Consider the following 16,655-nt stretch of genomic DNA (forward strand, 5'->3'; position numbering starts at 1 on the left):
GTCTCTATGCCTGACCAGGCAGTGGCGCAATGGATAGTGCATCGGACTGGGATGTGGAGGACCCAGGTTCAAAACCCTGAGGTTGACAGTTTAAGTGCGGGCTCATCAGGCTTGAGTGGAGACCCACCAGTTTGAGTGTGGGGTCACTGGCTTGAGCATGGGATTATAGACATGACTCCATGGTCACTGGCTTGAGCCCAAGGTCACTAGCTTTAAGACCAAGGTCATTGGCTTGAGTAAGGGGTCACTCACTCTGCTGTAACCCCCCGGTCAAGGCACAAATGAGAAAGCAATTAATGAACAACTAAGGAGACTAAGGAGCCACAATGAAGAATTGATGCTTCTCATCTCTCTCTTTCCTGTTTGTCCTGTCTGTCCCTATCTGTACCCCTTTCTGTCTCTGTCACATATACAAAAAAAGAGTCTCTGGTTCTGGGATGACTTGCTCAGAGGAGGTTTTAACTCAGTGAGAGTAGGTCTTGGGCAGAGCCCAACAACTATTCCTGGGGCTGCTACTATGGCTAAAGAGACTGGTTATACCTGAGATCTCCTGCCAAAGGCCGAGTCTCTACTGGATTATCCTAACCCCTGACAGCATGCCTCCTTCTTTCTGGGTGCTGGAGGGAACTGAGGCACCAATAATCTCTGGGACACATGGTCCAAGATTAGCCCTGTGCTTTAGTGCAGAGGGAGTTCTCAAGCTGAGCTTTCACCAGTCACTTGGGGCAGGGGTGCTCGGTAAAATCCAGATTGCTGAGCCTACCCCCACAGCTTCTGGTCAGTACATCTTGGATGGTGATGGCTCAGAAAGTGTTTCCAACCAGTTCCCAGGTAATGCTGACCGATGCCTCTTAAGTTCTTATAACTGAGGCAGAGATACCTTGGCTGCTAAGAAAGGCACAGACCCGCGATAGTTTGAGCAGAGACTGGGAATGCGTGGGGCACCAGGCTAATGATTCCGAGTGACTTGATTTTTCTTGGGTTAAGGATTAGTGACAAAACTACCAAAATATATACAGCATTTATTCATTCAAAATGTATTTGAAACTAATCATTGGATGCTATTATTTAGGTTCCGCTATTTCAACAAAGGGAAGAGGGAAGAAAAAACACATTTACTGAGGAGTAAGCTCTGTTATACTTCACACTAGGTCCTTTACATATGTTACCTCAGTTGCTTCTCTCAACAAGTATATGAAAAGCACATCAATACAAAATAACATCCCCATTCTTCCAGATGAGGAATCTAAGCCTCAAGGAGTTTAAGTGACCTGCTTAAACTCAGAGAGCTGATAAGAAAGGTAGACCCAGGTCTGGCTCCAAAGCCCTTTCCACTATATATACCCTGCTCATGAATGCCCAAAGGATACATCCTTGTTGGAAGAGCAGAGGAAAGGAGGGAGAATGTTTTCAGGGAAAACAAGTAGAAACCAAATGTTTGCCATGGAAAGTAAATAATGAAGATGGAGGCTGAAGGGTTAGGTCAGAACTGCATTGTGCAGGGCCTTGGAAGTCACTTAAGGAATTTGTACTTTATCGTAGTCAGTGAGGATTCACTATAACAAGTTAAGAAGGGGTGGGAGGTCAGATTAGCTGTAGCCTAAGGAAGAAGAGGCGATGATAAGAACAGAGTGGGTGGGGTAGTGGAAGCTCATTCCTTTTTCTTTTCTTTTTTTTTTTTTTTGTTTTTGAGAGGGAGAGAGAGAAAGAGGGAGAGACCAATACAGGAAGTAGAAAAGGAGAGAGAGAGATGAGAAGCATCAACTCGTACTTGACTTATTTTAGTTGTTAAACAATTGCTTCTCATACGTGCCTTGACTATGAGGGTGGGGGGTGGAGGGATGGGGTTCAAACTGAGCCAGTGACTCCTTGCTCAAGTCAGCGACCTTGGGCTCAAGTCAGTGACCTTGGACTCAAGCCATTGTCTTTTGGGCTCAAGCAAGCAACCTGGAGTTCAACATGGCGAACTCGCGCTCAAGTTGGTGAGCATGCACTCAAGCCAGCAACTTCAGGTTTTCAAACCAGGGACCTCAGCATCCCAGATCACTGCTCTAACCACTGCACCACTCATCTGACGAATGAGAAAACTGGGGCCAGGAGAGAGCTACAGGCTTGCTGAAAAAAATATTTTAGGGCACCACTTAGCTCCACCCCTCCCCTTTAGTGCTGAAGTCCTCATTTCCCCAGCTATAGGGAGTGTTCATGATGACAGCGTACTTCTGTGCCCTTCTCCAGGAATGGCCTTTGGCTGAAGAGAGCCACAGGCCCAAGGTTGTGTGCCCATCCCAGGGGACTGGTCAATGCAGAGGCATAAATCACTGCCCCTTCACCACAATTTAGGACAACTCTGAGTGACCACGCTGGCTCCAGAGCTCCCTGCAGATACCTTTGTTGCAGCTGCTTTGCAGTTCAACTTCCTTCTCTGCCCAGTCCTGCTTTCTTCACCCCCGACAGGTGTTGATTTTTGGAGTGCTCCCCAAGAATCCTCCTGCCCACAAAGCTCTGTCTCACACTGCTTCCCTGGAAACATGGATTGTGACACACCCCCAAGGTCACAGGCCAATCCAATGGAGTTGGGACAGAAACACGTTTCTTCTCATTTGCAACCTTCCTACCACACCCGGCTCACCTCTCACACTAATTCCTCATACGCTCTCTCTCTCTCTGTCACATCCACGTGGGAACTTGGGACAAGTGACCTTAGAGACTGAATCAAAAGGTGCTAAGAGAAACCCCCTTCCTCCCCTAGAGAGCACCCCCTCCATGGTAATGAGTGTATATTGGTTGAACAATTCGAGGAGGTGATGTCAGGTGCCTCTGTGGCTCCTCCTGGCTCCTTCATTTGCCTGAGATTGTGGCTAGGAGAACTCAGCCTGGACCAGGCTAAAATAAAGATCATATAGATAACTTAGGGTTTTGGACCTGAGGACATGGATCAGGGTGAGACTGGCCTGTCCCAAGACAGAGGCAGGATTCCTAGGCATCTAAGACACACTCTTCCCTCTGCCCCTCCGTACTATCACCACCACCACCCTCTCTCTGATGCCCCACCCAAGTACTTCCCTGTTCCTCGCTGTGCAGTAAGACCCAGGGTTTCTTGGGTGTTTCCATGTCTTGGCCACTGTGAACAATGCTGCAATGAACATGGGGTTGCATGTGTCTTTATGTACCAGTGTTTTTGAGTTATGGGGGTATATTCCCAGTAGAGGGATTGCTGGGTCATATGGTATATCTATTTTTAATTTTTTGAGGAACCACCATACTTTCTTCCATAGTGGTTGTACTACTTTACATTCCCACCAACAGGGGATGAGAGTTCCTTTTTCTCCACAGCATCTCCAACACTTGTTATTACCTGTCTTGTTGATAGTAGCTAATCTAACAGGTGTGAGGTGGTATCTCATTGTAGTTTTGTTTTGCATTTCTCTAATAGCGAATGAAGAAAAATGACTGGATAAAGATGATATGGTAAATATATACTATGGAATACCACTCAGCCATAAGAAATGATGACACCGGATCATTTACAACATGGATGGACCTTGATAACATTATACTGATTGAAATAAGTAAATCAGAAAAAAAACTAAGAACTATATGATTCCATACATAGATGGGACATAAAAATGATACTCAGGGACATGGACAAAAATGTGGTGGTTCCGGGGAGGGGGATGGAAGAGAAGGAGAGGGGGGGGATGGTTGGGCACAAAGAAAACCAGATAGAAGGTGACGGAAGACAATTTGAGTTTGGGTGATGGGTATGCAACATAATCAAATGTCAAAATAACCTAGAGATGTTTTCTCTGAACCTATGTACCCTGATTGATCAATGTCACCCCATTAAAATTAATAATAAAAAAGGTGATTGTATCAGTCAGAGTTCAACCAGTAGGAGAGATAGATGATTGAAATAAATATCTATAGATGATGAGTAAATAGATAGATAGATTTAAAATGCACTATATACATATATTAAATAATTATGTTGCACATATAAAACCAATACAATGTTATATGTCAATTATATCTCAATTTCAAAAATAAATACAAAAAAAAAAAAGATCCAGGGTTTCACCACTGGCACCCATGCTCCATGCTGTGCCCACTGACAGACTCTGTTCACTGAAGTCCACCTTCACAAACGTGTCAGCTGCTGCTGCTGCCCTCTTTGGTGGTGTAGTATGTGGAACCCTGTGTTATGGTATTTTTATGACCCTGTGGATTCACAGAGATAGGATTTATATGTAGTCATTTGCTGCTTTTGTTTATTGGTGCACAGTGGCTGCAAGGCTTGGAAGAGGCAAAACCCTAGACTTTCAGCTGTTCCCTTGGCCACTTAGGATTGCTTTTCTGTCTTGGGGAACTGGAGAGAAACTGAGAAGAATCCTTTGACCCCAAGTGCTAATAAGGAGGCCAAATAGTTGGGAGAAATAAAGTTTTTGTTTATATACCAAGTCCTTCAAGTAGTAAACACACCAATACTTAGTGCAGCTTTCACAGTGTCCCAGAGCATGTGAGATAGATGGATCACACACCTTAGAAGAAGTCAGTAAATGGGCAGTTTTAGAAGTTCTGAGTCCTTTTTTGTTTGTGAGGGAGAGACAGACAGAGACAGAGACAGGAAAGAAAAGAGATGAGAAGCATCAACTCATAGTTGCAGCACTTTAGTTGTTCATTGATTGCTTCTCATACTGTGCCTTGACTAAGGGGCTCCAGCTGAGCCAGTGACCCCTTCCTCAAGACAGCAACCTTGTGCTCAAGCTGGTTGAGTCCATGCTCAAGCTGGTGACCTCAGGGTTTCTAACCTGGGACCTCAGTGTCCAGGGGTAGTCAACCTTTTTATACCTACCACCCACTTTTGCATCTCTGTTAGTAGTAAAATTTTCTAACCACCCACCGGTTCCACAGTAATGGTGATTTATAAAGTAGGGAAGTAACTTTACTTTATAAAATTTATAAAGCAGAGTCACAGCAAGTTGAAGCATATAATAATAATTACTTACCAAGTACTTTATGTCAGATTTTTGCTAAGTTTGGCAGAATAAATCTTTATAAAACAACTTACTATAGGTAAATCTATCTTTTTATTTATACTTTGGTTGCTCCGCTATCGCCTACCATAAAAGCTGAAACGCCCACTAGTGGGCAGTAGGGACCAGGTTGACTACCACTGTCAGTGTCCCAGGTCATGCTCTCTCCATTGTGCCACCACCGGTCAGACTGAAGGTCCAAGTCTTGAGGCAAAAAACAGCAAAAACCAAATAATATTTTCAAAATGTTCTGTGCTGAAAGGAAGAAATGGTTGTGGGTTACTCTGCAAGAAAGACTAAGAATGATCCAGACATTAGACTTCTGTTTAAAACATCACCATAATGGCCATTTATTTTCCCTGATCATCTATTTGTTCCTTAGGAATGCTATGTTCTATTTACCATTTCCATAGTTGCTCTTTCAGCTCCTCTGATTTTTCTTCCCACGTGTCACTCTTGATGAAGATTATACCCACTTAACTCTTGATGGTTGTACTCAGCTATATAATCTTTATCTGTTCAGAACCCTACAATCCCTACTTCTATCATGAGCCTAGATTTGTAATGGCCTTTTCCATTGTCAGGCCTAACCTACAAAGGAGAGCCACTGCTGAATTTATTAGCAGTACTGCTGATCCTCTTACCAGCTTGTTTCCCATCCTTGGTAAATGGAGTATCTTGTACCTTTCTATTTGAGTTTTCCAGTTTTGTTCAGTTTATTTACTCTAGTATGTTCACTTCTGAATCTATTCATTCCTTCTTCCACTACTGCCACAGCAATGCTGGCATTGTATCCTCACTTAATGTGATCATCACTATCTCTCTACTACCAAGAACCATCCTAATAATGAGTTTGCACCATCTTTTGTAATCCTTGCAAAGATGTTAAGTCTTATATTCCAGGAGAGTGTTTGCACATTGATAAATTCTCCTTTATCCAACTCTTTAATCCAACCTTATAGTTCCAGCTCCTTTGATCAAGCATTTTCAGAATTCAATTTCAAGTGAACTCTTGAAGCTCCTCCCAATTCATGCTGGCTCAGCCTTGCAACTCCTTAGGGTATAGTAATTTTCCTCTCTTATCAGGGCTGGTATGTTTATGCTGTGCCTTAAGCCTTGTTATAGGCCTAGTGGCCAGAAGAGAAGTGAGTGCACATATTATCTTGTGGGGGGAGAAGCTCTGCATCATCTCAGAGCAAGAGGTAGGTGGCACTATCAGTAAGGAAGTTATGCTAATTCTGCAGGCTAAGAGGACTGAGGGAAATCTGGGGATCAAGTTTTTAGAGGCATCAATGTAGATATCCCCAAACTATGTGTCAATGTCCTACTATTTCTTAGGAAGCATCCTGATTTTGGCATAGCAAACCTGTCTCCATTGAGAGTTTAATCTTCATTGAAGTTGAATAAACACCAAATTATATTTGTCTTATAATTACTCTTCTCTAAATTTCTCAAACACTTGATACATCACATCAGTTCCTTATCTCCTTCTACCAGTATACCATCCTAATTCACCACCTGGTGAACATTGTAACAATAATAGGACTGCCACCTTGTGGCAGGGGCTTACCTGTGCTTTACCTACCTTCAGCGTGTGGTCCTCAATGCCAATTGTGCAGTGAGTGATGTAGCTCCCAAATCTCATCTAAGTGATGGATTTTTTGTATAACTCTCAGTTTCAAATGTCATAATTTGAGTTGTCCAGGAAGTTGACTCCAAGACAGACTGTAGTGTGCAGAATGCTTACTAGGAGGTGTCTTTCAGATTAACACCTATGGAAAGAAGCAGGCATAGGAAGAGAGGGAATCGAGCTGCATTGCCAGCCCAACAGTAACATCAGCCAACCCCAGAAAGGGATCTGGAGTGACCTTTCAGAATTGTCCTAACTTGTACTGAGACAGTCAAGCCTTTATACCCTTTCTTTGGTTAGGCATTGTGGGCTGCCCCAGAAAACTTTATGACCTTGAATGAGGTAACTCTGTACCTGAGGTAATTCCTGAAGAGGCTAACACCTGAAGACTGCTTGCCAACAGTTCTCTCAGCAGCTCAGCCAAAAATTTCTTTACTGAAATAGGAGAGACAGGAGCTGACACATCACAGTATCCACTATAGGCATCAACCCTTTACTCTAAAAAACTTCAATTAAAAGTAAAGAATTAGGCCCTGCCTGGTTGGCTGTCTGGTAGAGAGTCAGTCCAGTGTGTGGAAGTGTCAGGTTTGATTCCTGGTCAGGGTACACAGGAGAAGCAACCATCTGCTTCTCCACCCTTCTTCTCTCCTTTCTCTCTGTCTCTCTCTTCCCCTCCCACAACCAAGGCTCCATTGGAGCAAAGTTGGCCCTGGCACTGAAGATGGCTCCATTTTCTCTACCTCAGGTGCTAGAATGGCTCTGGACACAACAGAGCAATGCCCCAGATGGGCAGAGCATCACCCCCTGGTGGACATGCCAGGTGGATCACAGTTGGGTGCATGCAGGAGTCTATCTGACTGCCTCCCTGCTGCTGACTTTGGAAAAATACAAAACAAACAAACAAACAAAAAACAAAACAAAACAAAAAAAGTAAAGAATTAAGCATTTGTCCTATCCTTCCCATATAAATTGTATTTCAGAGTAATCAAAGAGCCATAGTTGATGAGACAAAATTCTATGCAAAATGATCCAGTTAGTAAAGTATAAGAAATTATGGGGTTAGTTTATCTTCATTTTGCAATACCAATAATTATTTTTTCATTGACCATCAATTGATGAAATCATAAAGTAAAAGGTTGACAGGGAACTTTGTGCAAGCACACTTTTTCTTTTTATTGTGCTTTACTTTATCTACAGATACTGCTTTTCTTCTTTTTCTTTTTCTTTTTTTTTTTTACAAGTTGAAGACTTGTGGCAACTCTGCCTTGAGCGATTCTATCAATGCAATTTTTCCAACAGCATTTGCTCATTTTGTATCTCTATGTCATATTTTGGTAATTCTCACAATATTTCGAACTTTTAAAATTATTATTATATGTGTTATGGTGATCTATAATCAGTCATTTTTTTTTTTTTACTTTCCCGAAGCTGGAAATGGGGAGGCAGTCAGACAGACTCCCGCATGCGCCCAACCGGGATCCACCCGGCACACCCACCAGGGGGCGATGCTCTGCCCATCCGGGGCATCGCTCTGTCACGACCAGAGCCACTCTAGCGCCTGGGGCAGAGGCCAAGGAGCCATCCCCAGCGCCCGGGCCATCTTTTTGCTCCAATGGAGCCTCGGCTGCGGGAGGGGAAGAGAGAGACAGAGAGGAAGGGGGGGGTGGAGAAGCAGACGGGCGCTTCTCCTGTGTGCCCTGGCCGGGAATCGAACCCGGGACTCCTGCACGCCAGGCCGACGCTCTACCACTGAGCCAACCGGCCAGGGCCTATGATCAGTCATCTTTGCTATTACTATTGTAATTGTTTCGGGTGCCACAAACCACACCCATATAAGATGGTGAATTTAATTGATAAGTGTTCTGACTGCTCTACCAACTGGCTGGCCTTTTCCTCTCCAACAGCTTCACTACTCCCTGAGATACAGCAATATTGAAATTAGGCCAATTAATAGCCCCACAATAACCTCTAAGTATTTAAGTAAAAGAAAGAATTGCATGCTTTTCACTCTAAATAAAAAGCTAGACATTATTAAGCTTAGTGAGAAAGGGATGTTGCAAGTCAAGATAGGCCAAAAGCTAGGCCTTTTGCACCAAGTGATTAGTCAACTTGTGAAAGTAGAAAAGTTCTTGAAGAAAAATAAAAGTCCTAGCGTGCGGAGGACCTGGGTTCGATTCCTGGCCAGGGCACACAGGAGAAGCGCCCATTTGCTTCTCTACTCCTCCGCCGTGCCTTCCTCTCTGTCTCTCTCTTCCCCTCCCGCAGCCAAGGCTCCATTGGAGCAAAGATGGCCCAGGCGCTGGGGATGGCTCTGTGGCCTCTGCCTCAGGCGCTAGAGTGGCTCTGGTCGCAACATGGCGATGCCCAGGATGGGCAGAGCATCGCCCCCTGGTGGGCAGAGCGTCGCCCCCTGGTGGGCGTGCCGGGCGGATCCCGGTCGGGCGCATGCGGGAGTCTGTCTGACTGTCTCTCCCTGTTTACCGCTTCAGAAAAATGCAAAAAAAAAAAAAAAAAAAAAGAAAATTAAAAGTGCTATACCTATAAACACACAAATAATGAGAAAGCAAAACAACCATATTCCTGATACAGAGAAAATGTTAGTGGTCTGGGTAGATAATCAAATCAGCCACAGTATTCCTTTAAGCAAAAGCCTAATCCAGAGTAAGGCCCAAACTCTCTTAAATTTTATGAAGCTTGTGAGAGGTAAGAAATCTGCAGAAGTTTGAAGCTAGCAGAGGTTGGTTCATGAAGTTCAGGTAAAGAAGCCTTGTCCATAACATAAAAGTTCAGGGTATAGTAGCAAGCGCTAATGTAGAAGCTGCAGCAAGTTTTCTAGAAAATCTAGATAATTAATGAAGGTAGCTACACTGAACAGATTTTCAATGTAGACAAAATATCCTTAGATTAAAAGTAGATGCCAGTCTGAACTTCTTGTTGGGGCTAACACAGTAGGTGACTTTATGTTGAAACCAATGCTCCTTTACCATTCCAAAAATCCTAGGGTTCTTAAGAATGATCCTAAATCTACTCGACCTGTGCTCTATAAAGGGAACAACAAAGCCTGGAAGACAGCACGTTTGTTTACAGGATAGTTTACTGAATATTTTAAGCTCATTATTGAGATCTACTGTTGAGAAAAAGAAGATGCCTTTCAAAATATTGCCACTCATTGACAATGCACCTGGTCATCCAAGAGCTCTGACGGAGATAAACACTGAGAATATTGTTGTTTTCATGACTACTGACACAAGATCTATTCTGCATCCCATGGATCAAGGAGTAAATTCAACTCTCAAGTCTTATCGTTTAAGAAATACAATTTGTAAGGCTCCAGCTGCCATAGATGGTGATTCTTCTGATACATCTGGGCAAAATAAAATAAAAATCTTCTATAGAGGATTGACCATTCTAGACGTCACTAAAAACATTTGTGATTCATGGAAAGGAGTCAAAATATCAACATTAACTAGAACCTGGAAGAAGTTGATTCCAATCCTCACAGAGGACTTTGAGGAGTTCAAGACTTCAATGGAGGAAGTAACAGCAGATGTGGTAGAAATAACAGGAGAATTAGAATTAGAAGTAGAGCATGAAGATTTGACTAAATTATTACAACCTCAAGATAAACTTTAACAGATGAGCAGTTGCTTCTCATGGATGAACGAGGAAAGTATAGTTCCTTAAGATAGATTCTACTCCTGGTGAAGATGCCATGAAGATTGTTGAAACAACAGCACAGGATTTAGAATATGACATAAATTTAGTTAGCAAAGCAGCAGCAGGGTTTGAGATAATTGACTCCAAATTTGGAAGTTCTACTGTGGGTAGAATTCTATCAAGGAGCATCTAATGCTACAAAGAAATCATTCCTGAAAGGAAAAGTCAATTGATGTGGCAAACTTCACTGTTATTTTATTTTAAGAAATTGTCACAGCCACCCCAATCTTCAGCAACTACTACTTTGATCAGTCAGTAGCTATCAATATTGGGGCAAGACCTCTCACCAGAAAAAAAAGATTATAACTTAGATGGTTAAGGCTCAGATGATAGCGTATTTTTATCAGTAAAGTATTTTTAAATTAAGGTATATATACAATTAAAATAATAATGATTATTATTTTAATATATTTATAAATATAATAAATATTATTATTAAAATAATAATTATTATTATTTTTAAAGTTACCCCAATAAAATCAAGGGATATATATTTTTTAAGATGTAACACTATTGCATTCTTAATAGACTACAGTGTAGTGTAAACATAACTTTTATATGCACTGAGAAACCAATAAATTCAACTGACTTGCTTTATTGCAATATTCACTTTTGGGGATTGTCTGGAACCAAACCCAAAATATCGCTGAGGCATTTCTGCAGTGGAACATACAGGCTACCTCCCCCTGAACCAACTGATCAATCTGAATATCAGTAAGTGTTGAATACTATGTACCTTCTAATGTGATGCAATAGGAAGCATACGTACAGCTCCATTTATGAGCATTCCTGGTTTAAAAACTTGTACTGGAATCTAATGAAGCCTTTAGAGTCAACTTCTGATTTATATTTACACTTATTCCTCTAACAAGAAGAGCAAACTAAGTGACAGCACAAAGACACCAGCAGACAAATGAGAATGTAGACATTCAACAGTACAAGTGACTTAGCTTCTTCAACAACTCAATAGCATGAAAAAACTAGAAAGACTGCTTTAAAGTAGATCGAAAACACATAACCAAGTACAATGTGTACATCTTATTTGGATCTAGATTTAAACAAACCAAATGTAAAAAGAAAATACTTTTGAGATAATTGAGGAAATCAGAATATAGACTGCACATCAAATAATTGTTATAAATTTTGTTTAGTGTGAAAGTGGCAATGTCATTATGTTCTCAAGAAAATTTCCATAGTTTCAGATGACTGAAGTGTATAAGGTAAAATGACAGGATATTTGAGATTTGCTCTAAAATAAAAAAGAAAAGAATATGTAACGCAGGTTTGGTAAAGTCCTGATAATTTTTGAATCTGAGTAATAAGTATTTGGAGATTTGCTATATCATTATATCATTCTTTGTACTTTTGTGTATTAAAAAAAATTAAGTATCCCTCCCAAAAAAAAGGCAAATGCAAAGGATTCAAGGGGGATTGGGAAATGATGCTCAAAGCTATAAACAGGCACTTAAAGAAATATATATATGTAATAAATGTTTGAGAAAATATTTAGTTTTTTGCTTTTTGGGGTTTGTTGTTGTTTTCCGAGGTGAGAAGCCGGGAGGCAGGCAGACAGACAGACTCCCGCATGCGCCTGACTGGGATCCACCTGGCATGCCCACCAGGGGGCGATGTTTTGCCCATCTGGGATGTCGATCCCTTGGGACTGGAGCCATTCTAACACCTGAAGTGGAGACCATGGAGCCATCCTCAGTACCCAGGCCAGCTTTGCTCCAATGGAGCCTTGGCTGCAGGAAAGGAAGAGAGAGATAGAGAGAAAAGAGAGAGGGAGGGGTGGAGAAGTAGAAGGGTGCCTCTCCTGTGTGCCCTGACCGGGATTCGAACCCGGGACTTCCACACGCCAAACTAACACTCTACCACTAAGCCAACCAGGCAGGGCAGAAGATATTTAGTTTTATTGGTAGTTGAAGAAATTCAAATTAAAACAATAATGGAGACACCAGTTTTGTTCAAAACATTGGCAAAAAAAAAAAGAAAGAAGGAGGAGGAGGGGGGAGGGAAAGGGGAAGAGGATGGAGAAGGAGGGAGAGGGGGACAGGGAGGGGGAGGGGGAGGGGGATGGGGAGGGGGAGGGGGAGGGGGAGGGGGAGAAGAAAAGATTGCCCAGATCAGATCAGGAACATTTAGTTCTGTTTCTGGGAGAATAATTCACCTCCCAATATTTAGTAAGTATTTATTAAGAGTAAACATGATATTAGACACGGCAATATTCTGGAGAAATAACAGTACCAAAAATTAATGGTCTGTACATGAGGATGTCTGAAGTGGCACTTTTTGTATTATCGAAAAAAATGTTGAAAACCACCTGAATTATCATAGAGCAGGGGTCCCCAAACTTTTTACACAGGGGGCCAGTTCATTGTCCCTCAGACCATTGGAGGGCCGGACTATAAAAAAACCTATGAACAAATCCCTATGCACACTGCACGTATCTTATTTAAAAGTAAAAAAACAAAACGGGAACAAATACAATATTTAAAATAAAGAACAAGTAAATTTAAATCAACAAACTGACCAGTATTTCAATGGGAACTATGGGCCTGCTTTTGGCTAATGAGATGGTGGTGCCCCTTCTGGAAGTGCGGTGGGGCCAGATAAATGGCCTCAGGGGGCCACATGTGGCCCGCGGGCTGTAGTTTGGGGACCCCTGTCATAGAGGAACGGTCAAATTATGGTTCACCCATACTAGGGAAAGTTATATTGTTTAATAAACTTTTTTCCAGTAATCAAATAGTGTATGTTTCACAGTACAAAATTTAGAAAGTACACATAATGAAAAAAAAAATTCAATTCCAGACGGGGAGAGGTCGGTCATTTTGGAATATATCATTTCAAGTTTTCTCAGGGGTGTGTGTGTGTGTGTGTGTGTGTGTGTGTGTGAGAGAGAGAGAGAGAGAGAGAGAGAGAAAGAAAGAGAGAGAGAGAGAGAGAGAATTCACATGCATATATATGTATACTTGTTTTTCCAATACTTGTTTTTCAAATTTAAAAGGTATCAAGTTACACAGTATGTTGTAACCTCTTGTTTCCTGCATTTCCTCATGAATATTTTCCACATCAATATTCACTTTGTAACAACTAATCCCTACGTTGGGGTATTTAAGTGCATTCCATTTACTCTTTTATAAACAACTACCCCCAGCCTTGCAAAACTTTGAAGATGATTTGTCACTTGCCTTCTAAAAAGTTCGGGTGTTTCCGGAGACACTTAAGCCAGAGTAGTCAGAATGCTTTCCCACCAGGCCAGCCTGCTATCTACCCAGATAGCACAACTGCGGTCTTTAGAACTTGTAAGACTTGCCTTATCCTGCCCGTTAGTCATGCAGCCTAACTGGGATTCTGTTCCAGAAATCCCTACACCCTCTCCCTCTCCTCCCCTCATTCCCGCCCCTCCCCACGTACTCCCCCCGCCCCCCGCTCCCCACGCACCCTCCCCCCGCGCTTTCCCGCTCGGCTGCCTGGCCTATGGCAAACGCCAAGAATTAATTAGGGGCGGGGATCAAGGAGCGGCTGTCAGGAGGTCGCCATATTTCTGTACGGCCCAGAGGACACCCGGCAGTCGGTGGGTCGGCAGAGGTGCTAACAGGGCGGGGCCGCCGCTCAGCTCTGCCGGCCTCACCCCTCCCGCCCAGGACAGGTGGCTGGAGCGCGCTCCGCCCCCGCCAGCTGCGGGTGGGAGCGAGGGAGGGCGGGCCCGGGACAGCCGCCGCCAGCTGCGAGTGCGAGAGAGTGAGCTCCAGCCCGGGACGGCCGGGCGAGTAGTTTGGAGACAGCAACCGAGTATCGTGGCGGCCAAAAAAATGCTCCTGTACCGAGGGGCCCCCGCGGGCCCTGGCGCGCCGGGCAGCGGGCTGGCCCGCCCTGGCGGCGGCCCGCAGGCGTTTGGGATCCGCCTGAGCACGGTAGGTCGGAGACCCGAGGGGGCGGACGCGCGCGCGGGCCCCGGGGCTGCGGGGGTCGCGCGGGGAGGGCCCGGCGGGCCGAGGCCTCACGCGGGACGGGACCTTCTCTCGCCCCCAGATGAGCCCCCGCTATCTACAGAGCAACTCCAGCAGCCACACGCGACCCTTCAGTGCCATCGCGGAGCTGCTAGGTGAGTGGCGAGGGCGGGCCTGGCCGCGATCGCCCAAGGCAGTGGTGCCAGCGTGGTGCCGCGGATGCGAGCGGAATGTGTGGAGCCGCGGGTGGGGGGGGGGGCTGGGACTGGGTTGGGGGCGTCGGGACTGGCCCCCGCTCCGCAGGCGGAGGAGGGGTCAGCTCTTTAGCCAGGGACAAGGTTCCGCGTATAGAGCTGAAGAAACAAGATGTGTCCGAAGAGTTAGGACTCCTGTGCGGTTTTTCTCTCTGGCTCGTGATGTTCCAGGCATTTTCGGATAGTTTAGTTTCTAAGCAAAAGGAGATGGGGTCCCAAGGCAGCTGGGCTCCACAGGGACTGGCTACCGGCGAAAAGCTCCAAGTTAGCAAAGGGGCATTGTAGTGGACCCAGCAGGATCATGAGGAAAGGTCTGGAAAAAGGAGTTCTTTAACTTTGGGGACCAGAGAATCTGGGAATGATGGGACATCCCTTAAGAGATGACACGAGTGCATTTGGCTCCCTGCGACTGCGGAGGGCCGGGTCCGTGGTCCACGAGCGCCCTCACACCGCTGGAATGAACACTGAGCACTTAACCTCTGTTCCACCGATGTTTGCTTTTAAAGCGTTTGCAGTTGATCTCTTGAAGCCAAGTCCACCAGCTTTTGCAGTAGTATGCTAAATACTGTGTAGAAAGCAAAGAAGAAAAGCATTCTTGGACAAGATACAGCAGCATACAAAGCACACTGTAAAATTTTTCAAAAACTTAAAGGAGAGAGAAATATTTACAGGACAAGGTAGCACAAGAAAAATCTTGAAAATGGTTTCAGAGCTTCCCAAATGAGCCCCAGTTCCTACTTAAGCAATCGCTGGGGTCATGCAGTGTGCGTTGTCTTGGGCAAGAAGTCAGTGGGCAGCAGAAGGAGATGGTCAGGAGAGTTGTTTGGAAGGCTGACAGGGAACTTTCATGATTAGTTTGACCATAAAGCAGAATGCTTACGATGTGTATGATTGTCCATTAGAAAGTGCAGGGGAAAAAGTGACGTTGATAGGTTTTGAATCCTAGAGAACAGGGACCAAATCTTTAAAGTTTTGTACAATGCCTTGAGTGAAACTGCACAGTGGGATGAGGTCTGTGTGCATGTAACTAAAACAGAGAAAAAGAGGGAAAAGTAAAATTTTACTTAGTGGGAATGAGGACAAATGTGTTTTTCTGCTCAGGTCAGCACACGGTGAAGCTGTGAAAAGCCATATGTACCTACTGTGTACTGAACTTTATGAGTGATTTTTAATTCTGTATACATAGGATTTTTGTCTGAAGCATTAACCTAAGCCTGGCCTAACATGTCTTATATGAGTACAAGTTTTTATGAGTATTATACACACACACATGTCTGCACACATACATACAAATCCACAATTTTTATTTTTATTTAGAAATTAAATTTAACAGGGTGACATTGATTGATAAGAGTACATAGGTTTCAGATAAGCATCTCTATGGTATTTGAACTGTTGATTGCACTGTGTGCCCATCACCCAAAGTCAACTCATTTTCTGTCACCATATATTTGTCCCCCTACTTCCCTTCCTTCCACCTCCCTCCCCGTAACTACTTTAGTTTTATCTCCCACTTATATGTGTAATCATACAGTTCTTAGCCTTTTCTGATTATTTCACTCAGTATTTGGGTCCATCCATGCTGTCGTAAATGGCAATGTCTTCTTTTTTTTTTTTTACAGTGACAGAGAGAGAATCAGAGAGGGATAGATAGGGACAGACAAACAGGAACGGAGAAAGATAAGAAGCATCAATCATTAGTTTTTCGTTGTGACACCTTAATTGTTCATTGATTGCTTTCTCATATGTGCCTTGACCATGGGGCTGCAGCAGACCGAGTAACCCCTTGCTTGAGCCAGCGACCTTGGGTCCAAGCTGGTAAGCTTTGCTCAAACCAGATGAGCCCGTGCTCAAGTTGGCAACCTCGGGATCTCGAACCTGGGTCTTCTGCATCCCAGTCTGACGCTCTATACACTGCGCCACTACCTGGTCAGGCAATATGTCTTCATTTCTTATGGCTGAGCAGTATTCCATTGTATATATATACCACATCTTCTTTGTCCAATCCTCTATGGAAGGATACTTTGGTTGTTTCCATGTTTTGGCCACTATGAATAATACTGCG

At 43.8% G+C, this 16,655-nt stretch overlaps 1 protein-coding gene and 1 pseudogene across 3 annotated transcripts in view; both read left to right on the forward strand.

Annotated features, from left to right (window-relative positions):
• Positions 1-596: 596 nt before the first annotated feature.
• On the forward strand, positions 597-10,639 carry LOC136317639 (tigger transposable element-derived protein 1-like; annotated as a pseudogene).
• A 3,309-nt stretch (positions 10,640-13,948) lies between these two features.
• Positions 13,949-16,655, forward strand: part of MORC4 (MORC family CW-type zinc finger 4) — a 62,497-nt gene continuing 59,790 nt past the window's right edge. For 2 of the 3 annotated variants that reach the window (XM_066249464.1, XM_066249463.1), the window contains exons 1-2: positions 13,949-14,300; positions 14,419-14,491. In XM_066249464.1, coding sequence (XP_066105561.1) covers positions 14,199-14,300; positions 14,419-14,491 — 175 coding nt within the window. In that variant the 5' untranslated portion in view covers positions 13,949-14,198. The remainder of the gene's footprint in view (positions 14,301-14,418; positions 14,492-16,655) is intronic. The other variant, XM_066249465.1, reaches the window with a different exon arrangement.

The sequence above is a fragment of the Saccopteryx bilineata genome, chromosome X, assembly GCF_036850765.1.
Source record: "Saccopteryx bilineata isolate mSacBil1 chromosome X, mSacBil1_pri_phased_curated, whole genome shotgun sequence".
NCBI classification, from domain to species: Eukaryota; Metazoa; Chordata; class Mammalia; order Chiroptera; family Emballonuridae; genus Saccopteryx; species Saccopteryx bilineata.